Source organism: Aquarana catesbeiana, linkage group LG04, assembly GCF_042186555.1.
Source record: "Aquarana catesbeiana isolate 2022-GZ linkage group LG04, ASM4218655v1, whole genome shotgun sequence".
NCBI classification, from domain to species: Eukaryota; Metazoa; Chordata; class Amphibia; order Anura; family Ranidae; genus Aquarana; species Aquarana catesbeiana.
Window position 1 is genome coordinate 553,072,667 of NC_133327.1, and position 27,160 is coordinate 553,099,826.

At 41.0% G+C, this 27,160-nt stretch overlaps 1 protein-coding gene across 1 annotated transcript in view; it reads right to left on the reverse strand.

The window, feature by feature from the left end:
- The window catches only part of SLC24A3 (solute carrier family 24 member 3), a 528,734-nt gene that overhangs the window by 201,876 nt on the left and 299,698 nt on the right, over positions 1-27,160 (reverse strand). The window contains exon 3 of the mRNA XM_073627968.1: positions 14,679-14,755. Within this exon, the coding sequence (XP_073484069.1) occupies positions 14,679-14,755 (77 nt within the window). The remainder of the gene's footprint in view (positions 1-14,678; positions 14,756-27,160) is intronic.

Here is a 27,160-nt window from a genome sequence, read left to right on the forward strand (position 1 = left end):
GGCCCCAGCCTATGCATGCTTACATCTTGGACTGTGGGAATTGGAATGCGTCTATCACTCGTCTCTATACCTCAGCCACTGTCACCTGTGGCTGAGGTACATTGATGACGTGATTATGATTTGGGGAGGCACACCCCTTGAACTAATTTCTTTCATTGAGGAACTTAACAATAACAATCGGAACATAAAACTTTCCTTTTCCTACGATCCGGTATCCTTGCCTTTTCTTGACCTTACAATCCAAATTAAAGACGGCATATTATCCACTAAAACATTTAGAAAAGAGACGGCAGCAAATACCCTGCTATTAGCCATGAGTCACCATCCCAGATCACTTATTCAGGGAATCCCAGTAGGTCAATTCTTACGCAGTAGGAGGAACTGTTCAGAGGAATTGGACTTTAAAACTGAAGCCTGTGAAATGTATGGAAGATTCCGTGAAAGGGGATACTCCCATGGATGCATTAGAAAGGCCAAGAAAAGAGCTATGATAGCAGATCGATCGTCCCTTCTTACCGACACTACAGAGGGGCAAAAACCAGATAGAACCACATGTGCCCCAATTAGGATCATTACTAAATTTGGGGCCCAATGGGAACAGGTTAGGAAAATACTCAGCCGTCACTGGCACATTCTAGCTGAGTCTCCCATTCTCGGGAATATAGTTGGCGATAGGCCCCTACTGTCTGGTCCACTCAGAGTACCGCAGACACGGAAGACGGGACTGGCTTAGCAGCCTTCCCCCACTCAAGGGCATGTAGATGCCACATATGTAAATACGTGGACAAGACTGATATGTTCACCAATTCTGACGGTACTAAACAATCTAAAATCTATAATTTCATAAACTGCCAAACAACACGTGTTATATACATGCTCACTTGTTCATGTGGACTAATTTATGTGGGAAAAACAAAGAGGCAGCTTAAAACCAGGGTTGGTGAACATATACAAAGCATAATAAATAAAGATGACGATCGTACGTTATCTCTACATTTTTTGAAAATGCATGGAGGAGAACCGAGTGGTCTCAAATGCAAAGGTATCTACAGACTTGATCTACCATCTCGTAGGGGAGATTTTGATAGGATCCTCTATCAAAAAGAAAAAATGTGGATATTTATCTTAAATAGTATGCAACCGCGAGGCTTAAATAACAAATGTAATTTAACTGCCTCTTTTTACACACTAGATTGGCTGCAATGAATGCCCCCTATGAGATGAGTTGAAAGAAGAGGGAAAAAGGTTCTGTATACAAAACAGTATGAGCTGCAATAGTGATAGACCCTTGATTTACAACATAAAAGGTCTGAATCTGACCACTATAGAGATACCTCCTATTATTCCAGGGAGGTAGGGAATTTATTCCTACTATCATTAACCTGTCCACGAAATTAAATCTCTCTTTAACTTCATTTATCAAAGCTTTTTGTTTCCTCTACCATCTATGAGCTAATTCTCTACCAAAATATGGTTATTCCAATTTTTATTAGTTCTGAGATGAAATAATTCTCTTAATTTCCTCTTTGTGTAGAAAAATCCATCTAATTAACTTTCTATATAATTTGTGTGTAACTTTACTCAATATTTTATATATCTAGTTACCGATCGCCCTTGTATGAGTGTGTGTCTTTGCACGGGTGATGAATGATACCCTGATTGAATCACAGCGCACATAGAATGTCTCCATATGATATCGTTCAATGTCTGCACTGAATGGTGGGCTACACTGAAGGGGGGGTCTGCACTGAACGGGGGGCTACACTGAAGGGGGATCTGCACTGAATGGGGGGGCTACACTGGAGGGGGGCTATACTGAAGGGGGAGTCTGCACTGAAGGGGGTCTGTGTAACATGCAGGGGGTCCAGAGCTGCAGGGTGCTGTGTAATGTAAAGGGGTCCAGAGATGCAGGGTGATGTGTAATGTAAAGGGGTCCAGAGATGCAGGGTGATGTGTAATGTAAAGGGGTCCAGAGATGCAGGGTGATGTGTAATGTCAAGGGGTCCAGAGATGCAGGGTGATGTGTAATGTAAAGAGGTCCAGAGATGCAGGGTGATGTGTAATGTAAAGGGGTCCAGAGATGCAGGGTGATGTGTAATGTCATGGGGTCCAGAGATGCAGGGTGATGTGTAATGTAAAGAGGTCCAGAGATGCAGGGTGATGTGTAATGTAAAGGGGCCCAGAGATGCAGGGTGATGTGTAATGTAAAGGGGTCCGGAGATGCAGAGTGATGTGTAATGTAAAGAGGTCCAGAGATGCAGGGTGATGTGTAATGTAAAGGGGCCCGAGGTGCAGGGTGCTGTGTAATGTAAAGGGGCCCAGAGATGCAGAGTGATGTGTAATGTAAAGGGGTTCAGAGATGCAGGGTGATGTGTAATGTAAAAAGGTCCAGAGGTGCAGGGTGATGTGTAATGTAAAGGGGCCCCGAGGTGCAGGGTGATGTGTAATGTAAAGGGGCCCAGAGATGCAGGGTGATGTGTAATGTAAAGGGGCCCAGAGATGCAGGGTGATGTGTAATGGTAAAGTGACCCAGAGGCACAGGGGGCTGTGTAATGTAAAGGGCTGCAGGGTGCTGTGTAATGTAAAGGGGCCCAGAGGTGCAGGGTTCTGTGTAATGTAAAGGGGTACAGGGTGATGTGTAATGTAAAGGGGCCCAGAGGTGCAGGGTTCTGTGTAATGTAAAGGGGTGCAGGGTGCTGTGTAATGTAAAGGGGCCCAGAGGTGCAGGGTTCTGTGTAATGTAAAGGGGTACAGGGGGCTGTGTAATGTAAAGGGGCCCAGAGGTGCAGGGTTCTGTGTAATGTAAAGGGGTGCAGGGTGCTGTGTAATGTAAAGGGGCCCAGAGGTGCAGGGTGCTGTGTAATGTAAAGGGGTGCAGGGTGCTGTGTAATGTAAAGGGGTGCAGGGGGCTGTGTAATGAAAAGGGGCCCAGAGGTGTAGGGTGCTGTGTAATGTAAAGGGGCCCAGAGGCACAGGGTGCTGTGTAATGTAAAGGGACCCAGAGGTGCAGGGTGCTGTGTAATGTAAAGGGGTGCAGGGTGCTGTGTAATGTAAAGGGGTGCAGGGGGCTGTGTAATGTAAAGGGTTCAAGAGGTGCAGGGTGCTGTGTAATGTAAAGGGGTGCAGGGTGCTGTGTAATGTAAAGGGGTCAAGAGGTGCAGGGTGCTGTGTAATGTTACATAGTTACATAGTCAGGTTGAAAAAAGACACAAGTCCATCCGGTTCATCAAAAAAAAAAAAAAATTGTACAATCCAATAGACCCAATTCTATACCCACAGTTGGTCCAGAGGAAGGCAAAAAACCCCAGCAGAGCATGCTCCAATTTGTTACTGCAGGGGAAAAATTCCTTCCTGATCCCCCAAGAGGCAATCGGATTTTCCCTGGATCAACTTTACCTATAAATGTCAGTACCCAGTTATATTATGTACATTTAGGAAAGAATCCAGGCCTTTCTTAAAGCAATGTAAAGAGGTGCAGGGTGCTGTGTAATGTAAAGGGGTGCAGGGGGCTGTGTAATGTAAAGGGGTCCAGAGGTGCAGGGTGCTGTGTAATGTAAAGGGGCCCAGGGGTGCAGGGGGCTGTGTAATGTAAAGGTATCCAGAGGTGCAGGGTGCTGTGTAATGTAAAGGGGCCCAGAGGCGCAGGGGGCTGTGTAATGTAAAGGAGCCCAGAGGCACAGGGGGCTGTGTAATGTAAAGGGGCCCAGAGGCACAGGGGGCTGTGTAATGTAAAGTGGTGCAGGGGGCTGTGTAATGTAAAGGGGTCAGTGCGGGGGATTGCTGGACTCCAGGTTAGCAGGACTGGAAGGGATGGGGAGGGGGTCCAATGTAAGTTTACCTTACAGATTTTCTATAAAGTGAACTTACAATTTAACCATTTGCCGACCGGCTGCAGTACATATACTGCGACGGGGCTGCAGCTACAGTATTGTATTGTTGTATTGTTTTTAGTGTTTTCTGGTGTTGAAAGGACACTGACTCTTTCTTTATACGCGGGGGGGGGGGGGGGGTCGCAGTTTGCCATCTTCGCCCTGGGCACCAGATGACCTTGTCCCAGCACTGTATCTATCTATCTATCTATCTATCTATCTATCTATCTATCTATCTATCTATCTATCTATCTATATACTGGAGCTCTGTAGAAAGGTGGGAAGGATGAGCACAAAGACTGGCCATGGGACCAAGTTCAATGTTAAAGCGTATGTCCAGCCGAAAGTGTTTTTTTTTACTGTCTTAGATAGAGTATGGAAAGGTTGGAATCCCTGTTGGGTTTTTACTGGTATCTCTGTGGACATGGCATACACCCAAGCAGAACCAACTTTTTTAAACACCAGAAATTGCTAGTTGACATTGTTGGAGTAAGTTAACTTATGCGTGTTATAAGCATTATACAGCATGTTAACATGTGTTGTGTCAAGGCAGTCCCTTTATTTTACCAGATTAGATCAGAAAAGGGTAAGGTGCCTCCATCAAATCTGACCAAAACACATTTGTATGTCATTAAAGGGGTTGTAAACCCTCGTGTTTTTTCACCTTAATGCATCCTATGCATTAAGGTGAAAAAACACCTGGCAGTGACCGGCCCCCCAGCCCCCCCATTTTACTTACCTGAGCCGTGGAACTTGACCCGACGGGGAAGCGCTGTCTCTCTGCCCGGGGTTCTCGGCTCTTGATTAGATAGATTGATAGCAGCTCAGCCATTGGCTCCCGCTGCTGTCAATCAAATCCAATGATGCGGGCGCCAGGGGGGCGGGGCCGAGTCATACATTCAGGGGCTATGGACGCCGAATGCTGGACTCGGGAGCACGCCCGCAAGGTGATCCCCTTTAGGAGAGCACTTCTCCTAGGGGGTTATCTGATGCATGGAGGAGCCGAGAGAGCCACCGGGGGACCCCAGAATAGCAGGTTTGGGGCCACTCTGTACAAAACAAGCAGTGGAGGTATGATATGTTTGTTATTTAAAAAAAAAAAAAAAGAACCCTTACAATCACTTTAACCACTTCAGCCCCGGACCATTTGGCTGGCCAAAGACCAGAGCACTTTTTGTGATTCGGCACTGCGTCCCTTTAACTGACAATTGCACGGTCGTGCGACGTAGCTCCCAAACAAAATTGATGTTCCTTTTCCCCCCCACAAACAGAGCTTTCTTTTGGTGGTATTTCATCACCTCTGCGGTTTTTATTTTTTGCGCTATAAACAAAAAAAGAGCGTCAATTTTGAAAAAAAAACATTATTTTTTACTTTTTGCTATAATAAATATCCCCAAAAAATATATAAAAAACATTTTTTTCCTCAGTTTAGACTGATAGGTATTCTTCTACATATTTTTAGTAAAAAAAATTGCAATAAGCGTTTATTGATTGGTTTGCGCAAAAGTTATAGCGTTTACAAAATAGGGGATAGTTTTATGACATTTTGATTAATATTTTTTTTTTTTTACTAGTAATGGCGGCGATCTATGATTTTTATCATGACTGCGACATTATGGTGGACAGATCTGACACTTTTGGCACTATTTTGGGACCATTCGCACTTATACAGCGATCACTGCGATTAAAACTGCTCTGATTACTGTGTAAATGTGACTGGCAGTGAAGGGGTTAACCAGGAGGGGGCTCTGCAAGTGTGTCCTAGGGAGTGATTCTAACTGTAGGGGGGCGTGGCTACGTGTGACACGACGCTGATCACCGCTCCTGATCACAGGGAGCAGTGATCAGTGTCAGTGTCATTAGGCAGAACGGGGAAATGCTTGTTTACATCAGCATTTCCCTATTCTTCCTCTCCGTGAGACGATCGTGGGTAGTATCCCTAGTATCCACATTGAGTCCACGGGATCCACGATCACACTTGCCCATTTGCCTGTCTGTGCCATTCTGCCGTCGTAAATGTTCGTGCGGCGGTCAGCAAGCAGTTAAGCATCCTGAGTTTATAGGATTCTACATCATCTACTAAGGCCTGATGACCATGTTAATTAAAGTGGAACTTCAGTCATTTTCTTCAACTTTCCATCTATTAAATCTTCTGCCCTTGTTTTAACTTTGGATAGTAAAACATTTTTTTTTTCTGACAGTAAACACCTTATACAGCCCACTTCCTTTTTCTTGTCTGGTAAAAAGCCTAGGCTTATGACATCATGCACAGCTCTCTCTCTTTCTCATTTTTGGTTCTGACAGCGACTTGTGCACCAAAGGCAGCTAGTTCTAAAATGTTCTAAAAACATTGTGGTGTGACGCCTGTGCCAAATTCAAAATAAAATACAGGCGGGTCATATCTTACGAAAGTGGAGCTAATTAAGACCAACTCTCTTTGGCATACAGAGAGAGGAACTGGCACAGACAGATTTTGCGAAAGTGTCTCGCGTGCATTTTAAAAGTGACGCAGCATGCGCCAAATCAAGTAAAATTTCTAGACAGGTACATGAATTTGGCGCATACTGCACCACTTTTAGAATGCATGAAAGACACTTTCTCAAAATCTGTCTGTGCCAGATTCCCCAGAATTCCAGGTATTATCTGTTTTAGGTTCCAGCTCAGTGAAAGAGCAGAAGCTATGGTTCTAACATGAAAGCCAGGCAGCTAGCTTTTTTAGAAGGGGAGGAAAAGAAGAGGTCAGCAGCTGTTGCCTGTGTATTTCTTTTTGTATACATTTCCTTCTAAAGCGGAACTAAATTCAATGATTTAACAGTTTCAAAAAACAGTTACATTCCCACCATTTTGGGAATGCTAACTGTCACATTTTCTTGTGCACTCAACAAAGCTGTCAAGCCATCAAATGGTTGGTGTCATAACTGATCACATGGACAGCACCATGGCAGTTGCAGATCAAACAGAGGCTAAAATGGCAGCTTCCTTGGCTGAAAAGGATAGGAAGGTTTAGTTCTACTTTAATGCTCTCTGAAGTCTCTGAACAATTGAAAAGCAGATAAAAGGTATGCCTTTACCTTATGCAGGAAAATGGAATAAACTCTAAAAGTTTCATTTTAACCACCTGCTGACCGCTGCACGCCGATATACGTCGGCACAATGGCAGCGGTGGCAGATGGGCGTACCCGTATGTCCCCTTTAATTGGCGGTGCTAGCGGGTACGTCCGCCACGTACAGTGTGATCGTGTCCGCGTGTCCCGCGGATTTGATGTCCGCTGGTGTCCTGCGATCGTGTCATGGAGCCGCAGTACGGGGAGATGCCTATGTAAACAATAGACTTGTGCACAACGGGAAATTTTGTTTAGTTTCGGTTCGTTGTCATTCATAAAATACATAATTTTGTTCTGTTATATTCATTATGTTACGCTAATTTGTTTTCGGATAATTCGTTATTATTCGTAGAGTGTCGATATTCGTTATACCGAATCTCGAATCATGTCGAATTCATTCGTTATATCCGCTATAATTTCTTTTGTATTAGTTGAAATTCGATATTTATGTATGTATATATATTCGTGATAATGATTCGTAGTTTGGAAAGTCGTTTGTTTATTGAATCTTTTAACACACACAATGACAATATCTCTTCTCCTCTGCTCAAATACAATACAACACCCTTCTCACTCAGTTCTCAGGAATGCCCTTTGCCAGTATTCCAACCTCCAGCACAAAATTAATCAGCTGATTGGACTGTAAGATTTACTTTGAGTTGACCTTTTGTTTCATTAGATCTTTAACAAATTATTCATTCGTTATATTCGCTATAATTTCTTTCATATTAGTTGAAATTCGTTATTTTTTTATTCGGACATTCGGATGCATCCGAATGTCCGAAATATGCAAAATTCGGCCGAATTTCAATTAGTTACAAAGCGAATTGCACATGTCTAGTAAACAAGGCATTTCCCCGTTCTGCCTTGTGACATGACAAAGATCTACTGCTCCCTGTCATCGGGAGCAGTGATCGCTGTCATGTCAGTGGTAGCCCATCCCCCCCACAGTTAGAATCACTCCCTAGGACACACTTAACCCCTTGATCACCCCCTAGTGTTTAACCCCTTCCCTGCCAATGTCATTTACACAGTAATCAGTGCATTTTTATAACACTGATTGCTGTATAAATGATAATGGTCCCAAAATAGTGTCAAAAGTGTCCGATGTGTCCGCCATAATGTCGCAGTCATGATAAAAATCGCAGATCACCGCCATTACTAATGCAAAAAAAAAAATAATAAAAATGCCATAAACTATATCCTATATTGTAGACGCTATAACTTTTGCGCAAACCAATCAATATACGCTTATTGCGATTTTTTTACCAAAAATATGTAGAAGAATACATATCGGCCTAAACTGAGGGAAAAAAAAATTATATATTTTTGGGGGATATTTATTATAGCAAAAAATATTGCTTTTTTTTTCAAAATTGTCGCTATTTTTTTGTTTATAGCGCAAAAAATAAAAACCGCAGAGATGATCAAATACCACCAAAAGAAAGCTCTATTTGTGGGAAAAAAAGGACGTCAATTTTGTTTTGATGTAATGTCGCACGGCCACGCAATTGTCAGTTAAAGCAACACAGTGCTGAATCGCAAAAAGTGCTCTGGTCAGGAAGGGGGTAAAATCTTCTGGGGCTGAAGCGGTTAATGTTTAATTTATTTAGGATGGTTATTTAGGTTTTTACCTGTTAAAAGTGTTCCTATTTACTTAACACCTGAGAGATATTGGCATAGCTTGCACTGGGTTTTTGTGTAATTTATTGAGCATAGGACATGCTGTCTTTGGTATATATTATTAGCTAAAAATAGGAGAAATTATGTTATATAGTATGCTGACCTACATACTGGATCTACTAATGTAAGAAGTCATGTGGGAATGGACAGTATTATGGAACTATTATACTGAGATTTTAATATATTCACAAAATTGCCTCCATCAATAAATAAATGAATACATTTACAGTATAAAAATAATCATTTGCTGTAATGCTGGTATGAATATTTGGTTATGTATACAACTATTTACAGTAATGCTGGTATTAGGTTATGAATACTGTATTCTCTGGGTTAAAATTATAAGCATTTCTCAAGGCACCTGCAATGCTTAGAAATGCTTGGCAAAAATAAATATGCATTAAAGCAAACCTTTCCATAAGAAACCCTAAAGCCCAACTTGAAAATGATGTTTTTTTGTTTTTTTTTTAACTGAGGCTTCAGTCTGTGTCCCTGGCATCAATACTTACATCTTCTCTGGTGCCATTCTGGGGCAGTACCTCTTCTCCACCACAAGATGCCTTCAGACCTCTGGGTTGAATGACACCCAGCAGGAGCAGAGGTCAATAACTAATAGGTAGGCATGGAAGGCAGGTGATAATATACAAACAGTGATAATATTTATAAGAGTGTAGACTTCTTTATGCTACACCCTCTGAAACGTTATCACCAGCAGTACTTTTTTGAAGGCTTGTAACTTTTATTTCATGGGGCTGACCCCACCTAAAATAGAGAGGAGCTGTTGGTATATTGTGTTAGATTGTTCTAGGTATGGTGGACCATTTTGTTTAGGCAGGCTGTCACTGTCACTTCCTGTTCTGTTTCTGTTTATCCAGTAGCTTGCCCTTACTTTCTCATTCACTGACCTGGCACAGCTAAGCAGTGCGTAAATTCAGACTTCTCCTGGGACAACCATGCAAATACCATTATAAGAAGGTAGTCATCAAGCGCAGCTTTCCTATTTTTTTTAGTGCAGCTCAGCGCTCACCAGGAGTGCCTTTTTGTGTGCAAGCACTTTAAAACATATATTGTAAAACAAAAAAAATTATGGCATTAGGTCCTCTTTTCTTTGCTTTAAAGTTATATACCATACTGGAAACTGGTCTCTTCAACCACCATGTCTCGCTCATACAGGTGATACTTGAAAAATTAGAATATCGTGCAAAAGTTAATTTATTTCACTAATGCAACTTAAAAGGTGAAACTAATATATGAGATAGACTCATTACATGCAAAGCAAGATAGTTCAAGCCGTGATTTGTCATAATTGTGATGATTAATGGCTTACAGCTCATGAAAACCCCAAATCCACAATCTCAGAAAATTAGAATATTAATGCAATCAATAAAACAAGGATTGTACATGGAACAATATCGGACCTCTGAAAAGTATAAGCATGCATATGTACTCAGTACTTGGTTTGGGTCACTTTTGCAGCAATTACTGCCTCAATGCGGCGTGGCATGGAAGCTATCAGCCTGTGGCACTGCTTCAGCTCTTCTGCATTGTTCGGTCTCATGTCTCTCATCTTTCTCTTGGCAATGCCCCATAGATTCTCTATGGTGTTCAGGTTAGGCGAGTTTGCTGGCCAATCGAGCACAGTAATCCCACGGTCATTGAACCAGATTTTGGTGCTTTTGGCAGTGTGGGCAGGTGCCAAGTTCCCATAGAGCTTGTCTGCGGAAGGAAGCATGAAGTGCTCCAAAATCTCCTGGTAGACGGCTGCGTTGACCCTGGACTTAATGAAGCACAGTGGACCAACACCAGCATATAACATGGCTCCCCAAATCAACACAGACTGTGGAAACTTCACACTGGAATTCAAGCATCTTGCAGTGTGTGCCTCTCCATTCTTCCTCCATACTCTGGGTCCTTGGTTTCCAAATGAGATGCAAAATTTGCTCTCATCAGAAAAGAGGACTTTGGACCACTAAGCAACAGACCAGGCCTGTTTTTCTTTAACCCAGGTAAGACGTTTCTGACGTTGTTTGTTGTTCAGGAGTGGCTTGACAGGAGGAATAGGACATTTGAAGCCCATGTCCAGGATCCCTCTGTGTGTAGTGGCTCTTGATGCACTGACACCAGCCACCAGCCTCAGTCCACTCCTTGTGAAAGTCCCCAACACTTTTAAATGGCCTTTTCCTGACAATCCTCTCTAGGCTGCGGTCATCCCTGCTCATTGTGCACCTTTTCCTTCCACACTTTTCCCTTCCACATAACTTTCTATTAATGTGCTTTGATACAGCACTTTGGGAACATCCAACTTCTTTTGCAATTACCTTTTGAGGATTTCCATCCTTACGGAGGGTGTCAATGATGGTTTTCTGCACAACTGTCAGGTCAGCAGTCTTTCCCATGATTGTGATTCCTACTGAACCAGACTGAGAGACCATTTAAAGGCTCAGGAACCCTTTGCAGGTGTTATGGCTTATTTAGCTGATTAGAGTGGAACACTTTGAGCCTAAAATATTGCACCTTTTCACAATATTCTAATTTTCTGAGTTTGTGGATTTGGGGTTTTCATGAGCTGTAAGCCATAATCATCACAATTATGACAAATCACGGCTTGGATTATCTTGCTTTGAATGTAATGAGTCTATCTGATATATTAGTTTCACCTTTTAAGTTGCATTAGTGAAATAAATTAACTTTTGCACGATATTCAAATTTTTCGAGTATCACCTGTATATATGTATTACAGGCAGTGAAAGCTATTGTTCAACTCTCAACATGTTAAAGGTTGATGATATTACCATTAGTGACCATTAGACTCCTCCCTGCCTATTCCCACTCTGTTTAGTGGTCAGCTCTTTCAATGTTACGCATCTTTTATGAATGCACTGGAAGTATAGAGGGGCATCTCTCTGCAAGTACAGTATGGTGAAACATCTGCTCTATCAATGTGAATACTATGGAAGTGGCATACAAAATATTTAACTAATATCTCACTTTAGTAAGGATAGCTTATTTCATCCTCGATTACTGTAACTTTTGTTTCCATGGATGTAATGAAATAGGTGACATTATACATAGATAACAGATATACTGCAAGGCACTTTATATAGGTTTTGGTCTTATCAGTAAGACTTGATTAAAAAATAAGTGGCCTAAGATGCAAAGGTGGTCTTTTTACATGGAAGGGTTAATCCTTTAATAAAAAGAAAAAACAAAAAATGGACATCTTTTATCCTATTGGTAACCAAACAGTCCATTACAAAAGCATAAAAAACAACAAACAACCATTTTTAAAAGTTACCGGAAAATGTCATGGTTAACAAAATACTTCCCTGTGTTCTTCCAGATTCCTATAATCTATCATTTGTAGCAGTAATCAATAATTTATAGGAAAATTCCTAAAAATCTGGTCACCCTGATTGCCCATGCATATCCAGAATAACATTTTCACCACTCAGTCATCCTATAATTAGATACAAACCCTGTAAAACCAGATGAACTGACTATCCTTGTCCACGTCCAATCCAATGTCTCACTCTTTCTTTTCTCTTACCACCTACCTTTAGCTACATTTTCTTTTTCTGGATTGATCCAACCGTGGGCCCAAATCTCTACCAGTTGGCACCCTAGTACCAACTTTCATGTTTATTTCTTTTCTTCTTTTCACATACAGATATCTGACATATAACAATTGATTTAACTAAAATCTGTACTATAATGTGAAATAAGGCCCACTATAATATACTGTATAATTTCTGTTTGATCCATATACACCTACTATTTCTTACTATATCTGTAACTTAAATGACACTACCTTGTTTATGGTAATGTAACTGGAATAGGAATGCACACAGTTTCAAGGGTACATAATCATGTTCATAAGTTGTTTCTGGAGCATGATAAATGGCATGTCAATATAGCCCTAAAAGGTTGATGAAGGAGAAATACAAATAGCAAAGGCAATTTTTCATTGTTTCCTTTGAGGGTACTGGTAACCCATCAGTGATCATGCTCTAATGCCCCGTACACACGGTCGGATTCTCAGACGGAAAATGTTTAATGGGAGTTTGTTTTCGGAAATTCCGACCCTGTGTAGGCTCCATCGGACATTTTACATCGGAATTTCTGTCACACAAAATTTGAGATCTGGATCTCAAATTTTCCGACAACAAAATCCGTTGTCGTAAATTCCGATCGTGTGTACACAATTCCGACGCAGAAAGTTCCACGCATGCTCTGAATCTAGTAGAAGAGCCACACTGGCTATTGAACTTCATTTTTCTCGGCTCGTCGTACGTGTTGTACGTCACCATGTTCTTGACGTTCGGAATATCCGACAAGATTTGTGTGACCATCTGTATGCAAGACAAGTTTGAGCCAACATCTGTCAGAAAAAATCCATGGATTTTGTTGTCGGAATGTCCGATCTTGTGTACGGGGGCATAAGAAGTATAAATAATTCTTTGGTGATGGTCTTATTTTGCATGTGAAATTTAAAAATGACATAACTAATTTTTGTGACCTACTATATATAAAATAACATCCTCTGATGGCTGATGTGATTGGGTTTTCAACAGAAATCGAACCTTAAATTTCTATAACTTTTACAGTGAGGGATGCAGGGTACTAGCAGGTCTCAGCCTTTTTCTATCAAGACAGCTTTTCAGAGGCATAAGCAAAGGTTTTGCTATACTACTATGTTTCTAGCCAAAACTTTTGGGCAGAGTGGGGGACAGATAAAAACCCCTTCTAGGTTTTTGTTGACATCTGCAACCCAGCTATTTGTCCTGGTGACCATTGTCACTGAGAAAGAATTTACAGAAAATCCAAAATACAGTTGTCACCAGAGCAGGCATAGAGGGTAATTTTTCCAACAGGGACATATGTTCTTGTAACTACTGAAAGGGGATTTCAAATAATTCATCTTACTTTCTGTTTTTCTGGGGTGGGAAGATATAAGCAAAATCTCTCCAACTGGAAACACACAACAAGCAAATACATTTAAAAAAAATGGAAGAACAGAGGTTCTAAGTATTCCCCCACTCTATCCAAACATAAAAATAAGTTTTGACTATAGATGATACCGTTAAGGTTATCATCAATAAAGTTTGTTTATCATATAGAAATGAAAAATACTAATAGCAGATAAATACCAACAGGTCAGTTTGTTTATTTTTTTACTATTTATTTACTATAAATTTAACAATTTTATTTATTAATGATTTAAGATTTGTGTAAATTGGGAGGATAATTTGGATAATGCACGCACACTTACAATGGTGGGAAGAAAAATACAGTTGCACAATGTCTAAATCTACATTTTTGCACAATTGTTTATTGTACATTACTTGCATTTACAAGAGTGCAGTTTAGTTTTTAACCCTTTTCACATCTATTTTCTTAATTCATGACATGCAGCTCTTTAATATTTCTTTATTATTTGTTTAATATGTGATTGGTTTCTGACCACGTAACAGGTACATATATGATTTTTCACATATTTAGGCCACATTCATTATTGTTTTGTGCGGGTGTAGATTAATAGTTAAAGCCTCAGACTGCCATGTTTTTTGAGTCTTCCACCAACCCTGTCCTTCGGCCTGTAATTTTCCAACCTTTATCACTGACTGGTCATGTTGGATACTTGGTAGAGGCTCCTTAAACTCCTACTAGTAGTGACACAGAGGATGCATTAAAGATTTACCTGTGTGCACCAGGCCTAATATACCTGGGTTTGGTTTGAGGATTTGCATTTGTCCCCAAGTAATGTTTTTATTCTTTTTACAATAGAATAATCTTTTATGGACCCAGTATATCTAATTCTATTCCATGGTCTTCAATTTCCTTGTGTGATATTCTATGGCTAATACTGATCAGGGATTAGATTTGGCTGGTAAACAACATGGTCCAAATATTTTTGCATCTAATTAGGAAAGCTCGCCTGACTCAAAAATACACCAATAAGCAAGGTGTGTGCGTGCGCATACATGTACCAAGTACAAATGCAAAAAACAAACAAAAAACTTACAAATAGTACATGCATAATGATTGCTCCATGCCGTCTGTCCTCATGTGAGAAGACGTCACTGGGGAATTCATGAAGTGCTAAAAGAATAAAATAACACTGTCAGTACAGCTGATATAACATTGCTTGTAACATCATAAGCACAGCTTAAAAAAAATACTCCCAGAAATTACAGAACAATTGAGAAGATGCAGACAGGACATTGCTAAACCAGCAATTAATGGCATATAATTCTTAAAGTATATCTAAGACCAAAATGTATGTTTAGCAGGCCTTAGATGTGGCAGATACAGTTTTTTCCTTCCTTTATAATCACCTGCTATTTATTCCTGTGCTAGGGTGGCAACGCTCACTGTATCTGTATCTATAGAGAAGCTGTATTATTACCCTGAACTAAGATATATAACAAGATTACAGGACACCTCCACCTTTCCTCTGTCCCTTTAACATCGGGGAGAGGTGTCCTGTAGTCTTCAGAAATAGCAGAGAATTATATAACTGATAGTGCAGAACAGCTGGAGCGTACAGGTTACATAGTTACATACATAGTCACATAGTTAGTCTGGTTGAAAAAAAGACATAAGTCCATCTAGTTCAACCAATAAAAGGAAAAAAATAAATTTTTACAAACCTATATACACAATCATATACCCACAATTGATCAAGAGGAAGGCAAAAAAAAACCCAGCAAACCAATTTGCTCCAGCAGGGAAAAATATTTCCTGATCCCCCAGGAGGCAATCGGATATTCCCTGGATCAACTTTACCTATAAGTATTAGTAGGTCTTTACACATTTTCAAAGCTAATGCCGTGTACACACGGTCAGATTTTCCGACGGGAAATGTTCGATGGGAGCTTGTTGTTGGAAATTCCGACCGTGTGTAGGCTCTATTGGACATTTTCCGTCGGAATTTCCGACAAACAAAATTTGAGATCTGGATCTCAAATTTTCCAACAACAAAATCCATTGTCGTAAATTCCGATCGTGTGTACAAAAAGTTCCATGCATGCTCGGAATCAAGCAGAAGAGCCGCACTGGCTATTGAACTTAATTTTTCTCGGCTTGTCGTATGTGTTGTACGTCACCGTGTTCTTGGCGATTGGAATTTCCGGCAAGATTTGTGTGACCGCGTGTATGCAAGACAAGTTTGAGCCAACATTCGTCGGAAAAAATCCTAGGATTTTGTTGTCGGAATGTGCGATTGTGTCTACGCGGCATTACTGTGAAGAAGTCTTTACATATTTGGAGATTAAATATCCTTTCCTCCTCTGTGAGGATCTTAAAGTGAATAATTCAACATAAAGTTCACTATATGGACCACTTATGTATTTATATATGTTGATCATATCCCTCCTTAATCTACTCTTCAGTTCCTCTAATCTTTCCTCATAGCTGAGTTCCGCCATGCCTCTTATCAGTTTGGTTGCTCTTCTCTGCACTTTCTCCAGTTCCTCAATATTCTTTTTGTGAACTGGTGCCCAAAACTGAACTGCATATTCCAGATGAGTTCTTACTAATGATTTGTACAGGGGCATAATTACAGTATATATCTCTCTCTGTAGTCCATACCTCTCTTAATAGAAGAAAGGATTAAGCTTATGATCTTCTCCACCACTGACTCCCCCAGTTGTACTCCCCCTAGTATGTGTGATGCATGCATATTCTTAGCCTCCAAGTGCATAACTTTACACTTAACAATATACCTCATTTGCCACATAGTTGCCCAATTAAACAGTGCATTGAGGTTGGCTTGTAAGTTGGAGACATCCTGTAAGGACTTTATTCCACTGCATAGCTTGGGGTCATCTGCAAAGACTGAAATGGTACTTTTAATCCCAGACCCTATATCATTTAAAAGTATATTAAAAAGTAAGGGTCCCAACACTGAACCTTGGGGTACACCACTGATAACCCGATAGACCATTCAGAATATGAATCATTAGCCACTACTCTCTGAATACAATATTTTAGCCAGTTTTCTATCCATTTACAGACTGATTTTTCCAGGACTGTAGAACCTTAATATTAGCTATGTGTGGGGAACTGTGTGGAATGCTTTTGCAAAATCCAATCCTTGAAAAAGTATTCATATCCCTTGAAATTTGTCCTTTTACAACCGAAAACGTAAATGTATTTTATTGGGATTTTATGTGGTAGACCAACACAAAGTGGCACATAATTGTGAATTAGAAGAAAATGATAAATGTTTTTCAAATTTTTTAACAAATAAAAATCTAAAAAATGTGGCATGCATTTGTATTCAGCCCCCTTTACTCTGATACCCCTAACTAAAATCTAGTGGAACCAATTGCCTTCAGAAGTCATCTGATTAGTAAATAGAGTCCACCTGTGTGTAATTAATCTCAGTATACATACAGCTGTTCTGTGAAGCCCTCAGAGATTTTTTTAAAGAACCTTAGTGAACAAACAGCATCATGAAGCCCAAGGAACACACCAGATAGATCAGGGATAAAGTTGCGAAGAAGTTTAAAGCAGGGTTAGGTTATAAAAAATATCCCAAGATTTGAACATCTCATGGAGCACTGCTCAATCCATCATCCAAAAATGGAAAGAGTATGGCACATCTGCAAAACGAGCAAGACATGGGTGTCCACCTAAACTGACAGGCCAGACAAGGAGAGCATTAATCAGAGAGCAGCCAAGAGGCCCATGGTAACTAGGGATGACCCGAAAATCCCCCCGGTTTGGTATGCACCAGAACTTGCAAACAGGCAAAAAAATTGTGCGAACATGCGAACACTGTTAAAGTCTATGGGACACGACCCTAAAAAATCAAAAGTGCTAATTTTAAAGGTTTATATGCAAGTTATTGCCATAAAAAGTGTTTGGGGACCCAGTTCCTGCCCCAGGGGACATGTATCACTGCAAAAAAAATAATGCTTAAATTGAAACAATAAAAATGAAATATTCCTTTAACCACTTCCGGACCGCCGCACGCCGATATACATCCTAACTTTGAAGAGGGATGTCGTTGTTATTGCAGCAGCTAGCTGCTATAACCCTGGTATCCTCTTCTTAGGCGGGCGGTCCGATTTCCGATAATAGTGGTCTCTGCAGCGAATTGGCCTCGAGATCACTTTTATCGGTGGTGGGAGAGGGCCCCCCTCCCGTGGCTCTCCGGTGTCCTCCGCCGCTTACTGGAGCCGTCAGTAGCGGCGGAGGCAATCAGAACCTTGTCCTTGCTGGGTATGGAGACAAGTGAGAGGAAGATGGCCCCCACCCGTCTCCATACCAATGCAGGGCGGAAGCGACGTCAAAATGTTTTTTTTTTTTTTTTTTTTTGCATTTTAGTGTAAATATGAGATCTGAGGTCTTTTTGGCCCCAGATCTCATATTTAAGAGTTCCTGTCCTGCTTTTTTTCTATTACAGGGATGTGACACATTTTTTTTTTAAAAGAACAGTGTAAAAATAAAAAATAAAAGGCAAAATAAATAAGAAAAAATAACTGCAATTTTTAAACACGCCCCGTCCCGTTGAGCTCGTGTGCAGAAGCGAAAGCATACATGAGTAGCACCCGCATATGAAAACATCGTTCAAACCACACATGTGAGGTATCACCGCGATCGGTAGAGTGAGAGTATTAATTATAGCCCTAGACCTTCTCTGGAACTCAAAACATGCAACCTGTGGAATTTTTTAAACGTCGCCTATGGAGATTTTTAAGGGTAAAAGTTTGTCGCTATTCCACATGCGGGAGCAATTTTGAAGCGTGACATGTTGGATATCAATTTACTTGGCGTAACATTATCATTCACAATATACCTTTACTGTTGTCTTATTTTTTTAATTAAAAAAAGTGTATTTTTTCCAAAAAAAGTGTGCTTGTAAGACTGCTGCGTAAATACGGTGTGACAGAAGGTATTGAAACAACCGCCATTTTATTAGGGTGTTAGAAAAAAATGTATAACGTTTGGGGGTTCTAAGTAATTTTCTAGCAAAAAAAAATGTTTTTAACTTCTAAACTACAAATTTCAGAAAGATGCTCGGTCCTTAAGTGGGTAAATATTGTGCCTGGGGGTTGTCCTTAGTATGCCTTTAAAGTAGTGCATCTTTCCCGTGTTTAGAACAGTACCACAGCAAAATAACATTTTTAAAGGAAAAAATATCATTTAAAACTGCTCGCAGCTGTAATGAATTGTCGGATCCCAGCAATATAGATAAAAATCATTGATAAAAATGGCATGGGTTCCCCCCCAGTCCATTACCAGGCCCTTTGGGTCTGGTATGAATATTAAGGGGAACCCCGCGCCAAAATGTAAAAAAAAAATTTGCGTGGGGTCCCCCCAAAATCCATACCAGAGTCTTATCTGAGCACGCAACCTGGCAGGCCGCAGGAAGGGGGGGTGAGAGAGCCCCCCCTCCTGAACCATACTAGGCCACAAGCTCTCAACATGGGGAGGGTGTTTTGGGGTCCCCCAAAACACCTTGTCCCCAGGGGCCTAACCGGAATCTGGAAGCCTCCTTTAACAAGGGGACCCCCAGATCCCAGCCTCCCTATGTGAATGGGTATCGGATACATTGTACCCCTACACGTTTACCAAAAATAGTGTAAAAATTGTAAAAATAACAGTAGATAATTTGGAACAACTCCTTTATTTAAAAAAAAGGGTCCCGCGATGTCCATTCATCTTCGATCACAGCGTCCGATGGACCGAGAAAAAAAAAACTGAAAAAACTCCGCCTCCAATGGAGGCTCCCGCTGACTGCAGACTTTCTGCGTTGACAGCTGTTATACACTGAGGGCAGGGCCACCCGGTGACAGAAATGGGTGAACCGGCCCCCTTCTTACGGCATGTGATGTCACTTAACATCAGAGGGGGCTGGGTCACCCGTTTATATCACCGGGTGGCCCCGCCCTCAGCTATAGAACAGCTGTCAATGCAGAAAGCCTGCAGTCAGCGGGAGCCTCCCATGGAGGCAGAGTTTTTTCCGTTTTCTTTTCTCGGTCCACCGAACACTGTGATTGAAAATGGATGGACATTGCGGGACACTTTTTTTTTTTTTTAATAAAGGACTTGTCCAAAACTGTCTCCTGTCATTTTTACCATTTTGACAGTTTTTTTGGTAAATGTGCAGGGGTACAATGTATCCGATACCCATTCACATGGGGGGCAGGATCTGGGGATCCCCTTGTTAAAGGGGGCTTCCAGATTCCAGTTAGGACCCCACCCGCAGCCCCCACAACCACCGGACAAGGGTTGTGGGGATGAGGCCCTTGTCCCCATTAACATGGGGACAAGGTGTTTTGGGGGACCCCAAAACACCCTCCCCATGTTGAGGCCTGGTACGGTTCAGGAGGGGCGCTCTCTCATGCCCCTTTTCCTGCTGCCTGCCAGGTTGCGTGCTCGGATAAGGGTCTGGTATGGATTTTGGGGGGACCCCTATGCCATTTTTTTTACATTTTTGCTCGAGGTTCCCCTTAAAATCCATACCAGACCTGACGGGCCTGCTAATGGACTGTGGTATGGACTGTGCCGTTTTTTTCAATGATTTTTATCTATATTGCCGGGATCCGGCAATACATTACCGCAGTTTTAAAATTACATTTTTTCCTTTACAAATGTCATTTTGCTGCTCTCATTCATAAACTATGTACGGCTGCCGTGTAAGCAGCCTTACATAGTGTGGAGTGTGGACCCTGCCTTTGGCCAAACGCGGCTCTCACAGCAGAGCGTGCTGTGATTGGCCAAAGCATGCAGGTCAGGCGCATGCTTTGGCCAATCAGCAGCAATCAATGCACTGTGATCTCACAGTGCATTGATGGTCTTGCCGTTAATTATGGCGCATTCTGCGGGCGCTCGAATTTCCCGCAAACACCCCATAAGGTTCGGTATTCGGTGTTCGACTCGAATATCAGGCTCATCCCTAATGGTAACTATGGAGGAGCTGCAGAGATCCACAGCTCAGGTGGGAGAATCTATTAGTCATGCACTCCACAAATCTGGCCTTTATGGAAGAGTGGCAAGAAGAAAGCCATTGTTGAAAGAAAGCCATAAGAAGTCCCGTTTGCAGTTTGCAAGAAGCCATGTGAAGGACACAGCAAACACGTGGAAAAAGGTGCTCTAGTCAGATGAGACCAAAATGGAACTTTTTGGCCTAAAAGCAAAATTATATGTGCGGCAGAAAACTAACACTGCACATCGCCCTGAACACACCATCCCCACCGTGAAACATGGTGGTAACAGCATCATGTTTTGGGGATGCTTTTCTTCAGCAGGGGCAGGGAAGCTGGTCAGAGTTGATGGGAAGATGGATGGAGCCAAATACAGGGCAATCTTAGAAGAAAACCTATTAGAGTCTGGAAAAGACTTGAGACTGGGGTGGAGGTTCACCTTCCAGCAGGACAAAGCAGGACCCTAAACATACAGCCAGAGCTACAATGGATTGGTTTAGATCAAAGCATATTCATGTGTTAGAATGGCTCAGTCAAAGTCCAGACCTAAATCAAATTGAGAATATGTGGTAAGACTTGAAAATTGCTGTTCACAGATGCTCCCCATCCAATCTGACAGAGATTGAGCTTTTTTGAAAAGAAGAATGGGCAAAAATTTCACTCTGTAGATGTGCAAAGCTGGTAGAGACATCCTCAAAAAGACTTGCATCTGTAATTGCAGTTAAAGGTGGTCCTACAAAGTAGAACACACTTTTCAGATACTTATTTGTAAAAAAAAAAATGAAAACCGTTTATCATTTTCCTTCCACTTTACAGTTATGTGCCACTTTGTGTTGGACTATCACAATCCCAATGAAATACATTTACGTTGTTGGTTGTAACGTGACAAAATGTGGAAAATTTCAAGGAGTGTGAACACTTTTTTAAGGAACTGTATGTCCACAGCCATTTCTTTGTCTAAGGGTTTACTTACCTCCTCATAAACTCATAGGTTATCAGCTTAAAAAATTTCTGGAATGTTCAAAAGGCATTTTGAAACATTTTTAATTGCAAAGTAACAGACCAAAAGGGAACAAATAAGATCAGTTAACTGTTAGACTTTACATACACTGTAACATGCTAGCACACAAAACTTGGCAATGCATTTACATTTTTGGAATATTTGGTATAATCCATGTCTGGATTTTAATTTTTATCACAGTTCTGTGCCTAGCTTCCAAGGCCTGTCCATCAGCTGTGGCCACTGCAGGAGAATCTCACTGTCACTGTTAGATTGTTAATTTTTATTACATTACAAATAATGTGTCAAAAATAGCCAAGTTTCCTTTAATGCCACCGATTTCTTATGTGGGGACCAGAGTTGTTAACTCTCTGGTTTGGTGACCTTGATGCTTGAGTCCCTGAGGGATATACAAACTTAGTAGGTATTTAAGATTACTAGCATGTTCTCACAGCTGGAATATGAGTTTTTGGATGGAATAAGCCATTTGTTGGATGTCATTTTGTCTCTGCTACCTTGCGTGCAAACACAACTCTGCGGCATTATGGGCCAGTGAAGGAGCGACTTGCATTAGGGAAAGGGGTTACTGCACTTTGGTGATTCTGTTATTGGCCATTTGTTTCCAGTAGAGGAATCTCCTGTCTGAAATTAGCCTTAGTCAAACACACCTAGAACCTAACACTTTCACAATAAAGGAGACACCATAATGGGCCAGAGCATATCTATCATTTTACTCTATGCATGTCAGAGCCTTTCAAATTACCTATCCAGATATTAACATTGTCAGTAAATTATAATCCTATGTGGCAATGCTAGGTCTGTTTTATAGGTTGCTTCCTATTCCTTGCCCTCCTCCCCCCACCCCTACCACCAGTTATGTTGGCAGAACACTGCATCAACAAAAGCAAGCATTTTGGTTTATCTCAATAAAAAGGGGAGGACAACAGTGGCTCTGGTGGACACTGCCCATGCTGCTTATCTTGGTTGTGGGGGAACAGAAGTGACTATGCCAAATTTTCTAACCATTTTATTTCATGTTCCCTGTAAGAGTAGTTGGCCAACAGTGTTGAAAACCTGACTTCCCAAGTAAAACTAAAAAAGAAAAAAATTTGAGCTGGATTTGACCTTTAAAGATCAACTCAAAGCAAAATCCTTTTTTAGGTGTGAATAGAAAGGGAAATGGTAAGAGCACCTTAGTTGGGTTTTTAATGCTGTCTATATTCCCATTGGGGAGATTTTTCCTAACTTGCTGTCCTTTAACAAATGTCAGACACAACAGAAAGTACAGGGAAATCTCCTTAATAGATGCACACAGCAATAAAAATATTAGAGGCAGGAGAAAAGAGGAGCACCTCTTTTATATAATTGTTGTTATCTGCCTGACCACTGGGACATTTTCCCTCATTTCCTAATGGTTGTCAGACAGAATGGGGAGTAAAAGAAAATCTTTCCAGTGGGATGCTAGACAGCAGCAAAAGTCTCCAGGATCAACATACTAAAAGATGTGTTGGGAAAGTTTAGACCTGCATATGTAGTCAGAAATTGAAAAAATTAAAATAGGCTTAATAGCTCTGGTGATGCAGCTCCCATACACACAAGGCTTCCCTCAATGGGCACCAAACAATAACACAAACTATAGCAATACAGATAGAAGCTCCAGACCAAAACCGGATGTCCAAGTCCAGTCCAAGATCAATTTCAATTATTTTGGGGGCAACACAAATCCCCTTTAAAAAGGGCTTCAATGCAGGATAAAACTTTGATGAACTCAGAGAAAACAGTGACTTCACAGATCTATTTTAGAACTAGTACTTAAGTCTCCATATTAAGTAACAATTTGACACCCCTAACATTTTCGTAAATATTTTATTATATCTTTTCATGTAACAACACTGAAGAAATGACACTTTGCTACAATGTAAAGTAGTGAGAGTAAAGCTTGTATAACAGTGTAAATTTGCTGTCCCCCCAAAATAACTCAATACACAGCCATTAATGTCTAAACTGCTGGCAACAAAAGTGAGTACATCCCTAAGTGAAAATGTCCAAATTGGGCCCAAAGTGTCAATATTTTGTGTGGCCACCATTATTTTCCAGCTTGGGCCCAATTAGCCCTTTTTTCTCCCTGGTGTCATGTGACTCGTTGGTGTTACAAGGTCTCAGGTGTGAATGGGGAGCAGGTATGTTAAATTTGGTATTATCACTCTCACTCTCTCATACTGGTCACTGCATGGTTGCGCCAACGGCAAATATTACACAGCGAGGACACTGGCTTCTTGGCAGGAATCTGGCCTAAAATGGACTAACATTCCCAGCCATTCATCTTCTGGGGTAGAGTATCGCTAAATGAGGACGCTGGATGCCCTCTAGCCGGTGAGAGATGTATCGATCCAACTTATATATTTGAATATGCTCCTCCAGCTTTCAGTACCCCCCCTGCTGCCTCTGCCATTACTATGTATGCCGCTGTCACTCTGCCTATATCCATGATCTGTCTACCCACACTGGTTAGCTTGCTGGTTATATCTGTTGTCTACCTTGCATAATCATCTTTAGGTTCTGGTCCTTTTGTTCAATTGACAGTGTTGAATCAACTTAATTTATGGACTTCCACAAGTACTCTCCATCCATACCCATCCATATTCCCTATATACCACACTCATAAACGATGATTAATAGGATTCTATTAGCAGGTTGCTTTGAATATACTAATTAACCTTTTTATCATCAGTGCCTGTGCGTGGTGAATGTGGTTTGTATGTGTGATGTATAGCCGCGGCTTCTTTGTTTTTAATATCCCAGACAACGTTGTCTTTTTATTTTAGGGTCCTTGATAGTCACTTACCATAGCCCGTCCTCTTTTTCCTTATATTTATTTGTGTGGTGTTTAATTTTACGCCACACACTGCATCAAATTGGTTTGCATAGCTGTCGTCCCAGGAGGAAGATGATACATAAGAAAGCCTGCAAACAGTTTGCTGAAGACAAGCAGACAAAGAACATGGATTACTGGAACCATGTCCTGTGGTCTGATGAGACCAAGATAAACTTATTTGGTTCAGATGGTGTCAAGTGCGTGTGATGGCAGCCAGAAGAGTAGTACAAAGACAAGTGTGTCTTGCCTACAGTCAAGCATAGTGGTGCGAGTGTCATGGTCTGAGGCTGAATGAGTGCTTCCAGCACTGGGGAGCTACAGTTGATTGAGGGAACCATGAATGCCAACATGTACTGTGACATACTGAAGCAGAGCAAGATCCCCTCCGCTTAGGGACTGGGCCGCAGGCCAGTATTCCAACATGATACTGACCCCAAACACACCTCCAAGATGACCACTGCCTTGCTAAAGAAGCTAAAGGTAAGGGTGATGGACTGGCCAAGCATGTCTCCAGATCTAAACCCTATTGAGCATCTACAGGGCATCCTCAAGCAAAAAGGTGAAGAAGCGCAAGGTTTCTAAAATCCACCAGCTCCGTGATGTCATCATGGAGGAGTGGAAGAGGACTCCAGTGGCAGGTCTGGTGAACTCCGTGCCCAAGAGTGTTAAGGCAGTGCTGGAAAGTAATAGTGGCCACACAAAATATTCACACTTTGGGACCCATTTGGACATTTTCACTTAGGGGTTTATTCACTTTTGTTGCCAGCGGTTTAGACATTAATGGCTGTGTGTTGAGTTATTTTGAGGGGACAGCAAATGTACACTGTTATACAAGCTGTACACTCACTACATTACATTGTAGCAAAGTATAATTTCTTCAGTGTTGTCACATGAATAGATATAATAAAATATTTACAAAAATGTGAGGGATGAACTCACTTTTGTGAGATACAGTATATATTAAAAACACAAAAACTTTCCTCATACCATCCAAAATTAAAGAAAAGTTTAGCTTGAGTTGGTAGAAGAATTAGAATTAGTAGAATTCATAAATAGGCACATGGTTCTACATTTTTTTTTTATCATTGATACCAAAAAGCTAAGATGTTTACAAAGACCCAAAAACATATTATTCAATACGTACACAGTACGTACAGTAAAACAAGCTAAGGAAAATGAACTTGAAATGCAAAATGCATTTTCTGATGGGTAAACTGGACATAAAAGAAAGCTTCAAAGATAGTACTCATAGCTGTTTTTCAAAGATTCTTGCGGCACTGACTCACCCAGTGACATTAAAGCCAGCTGTTTATGAACGTCTGTAACCACAGTTCTAGTCTAATGGTTGTTGAGGCAGGTTGAGGGCTACAGAGTTTAGACTGAGAGGTCTTGGCAGGGGTCCACATGTGCCAGCAATCAACTGATTATGAAAATGCATTTGTATTGTACTTCAAAGAATACCTGGCTGGGTTAAATCATTGCATCCGCTTACCTGATCCAAGAATATGTTTTTACAAATTGTCTTTATATTTACTGTACCTTTTTGAGTCCCATCACAAAGATAAGCACTGTGCCCTTTGTTTGCTTTGCACTTGGCTGGAAAATTGGGAAACTGAATCCTGTATCAAGTGTTTTAAGGCTGGCCAGACAAGCAGATGGGCTGTTCGCAGAAGAACACTAGATTTGGCCATCCATGATTCACTCAAGCCAAATGTCAGTATATTGCGAAGGACAATTGAAACAGTTGTACAAGAACTGCAGACATGCTAATAAGGTGCTTGTACTCCTGCATATTCAATTCCCAGACGGATTTCAAAACCAAGCAGTTTTTCCTGCTTACACTTTTAAACATGTAAACTACCTAATAATTCTGATTGTTTATATGCTTGCAATCAAGAGGTACATATTAGAATGTATGCCCAAAGCAGTACACCAATTTAAACTTTGAAAAGCAGGCAGATATCACAAGGTACCAGTAATTACTTTTATTAGCAATATTATTGTTGTGCTCTCTGTTTCTCTATGATTCTAAGGCCTTGCATTGCTTAAAGTGACACTAAACTCTGGTTCAACTTAAAAAGTATTTTCATGTATGTATTCTTAATTCAAAAAAGTACCTTCTATTGCTCTTAGCTTTCTCCGAATTTCAAAATTCTAAATGTTTGCTGCTGTGATCCAACTTCCTGTTAGAGAGTGGCTACGTACAGTCTCTATGGACCCACTGTATGTACAAATGTAGCCACCCTCTCGTGCTCACCCCAAGACGGACTAGGGATAGTGGACTATGGGATTTGTAGTGTGCATAGAGCAGTGTACATGACCACAACTAACGCGCACTGCTTGTCCAAGCAAATGGAAGTGAAACTCACGAAGGATGTTACAATGAGGCAGAAAAGCACAGTAATAAATTATTTAATAAAACATGGATTAAGTAGGGGATGTGTATGCATCATGTTTGTAGAATAATGCTTTCCACTTGCAAGTTCAGTGCTCAATAATGGTGCTTTTATTGAACAGTAGAACAGTAGGTGGGGGTGCTTAGGTTTGGAGGGGCAGAACCTAGCACCTAAGTCAGAGATATCAAGTTCCTAGCCCCGGGATGAAGGAGATGTTTATATTGGGCCTTTTTAGGAAGGAATACTGACAGGCACTAACATTCATAAAAAAAGATTTAGGAAAAAATGAGGAGATTT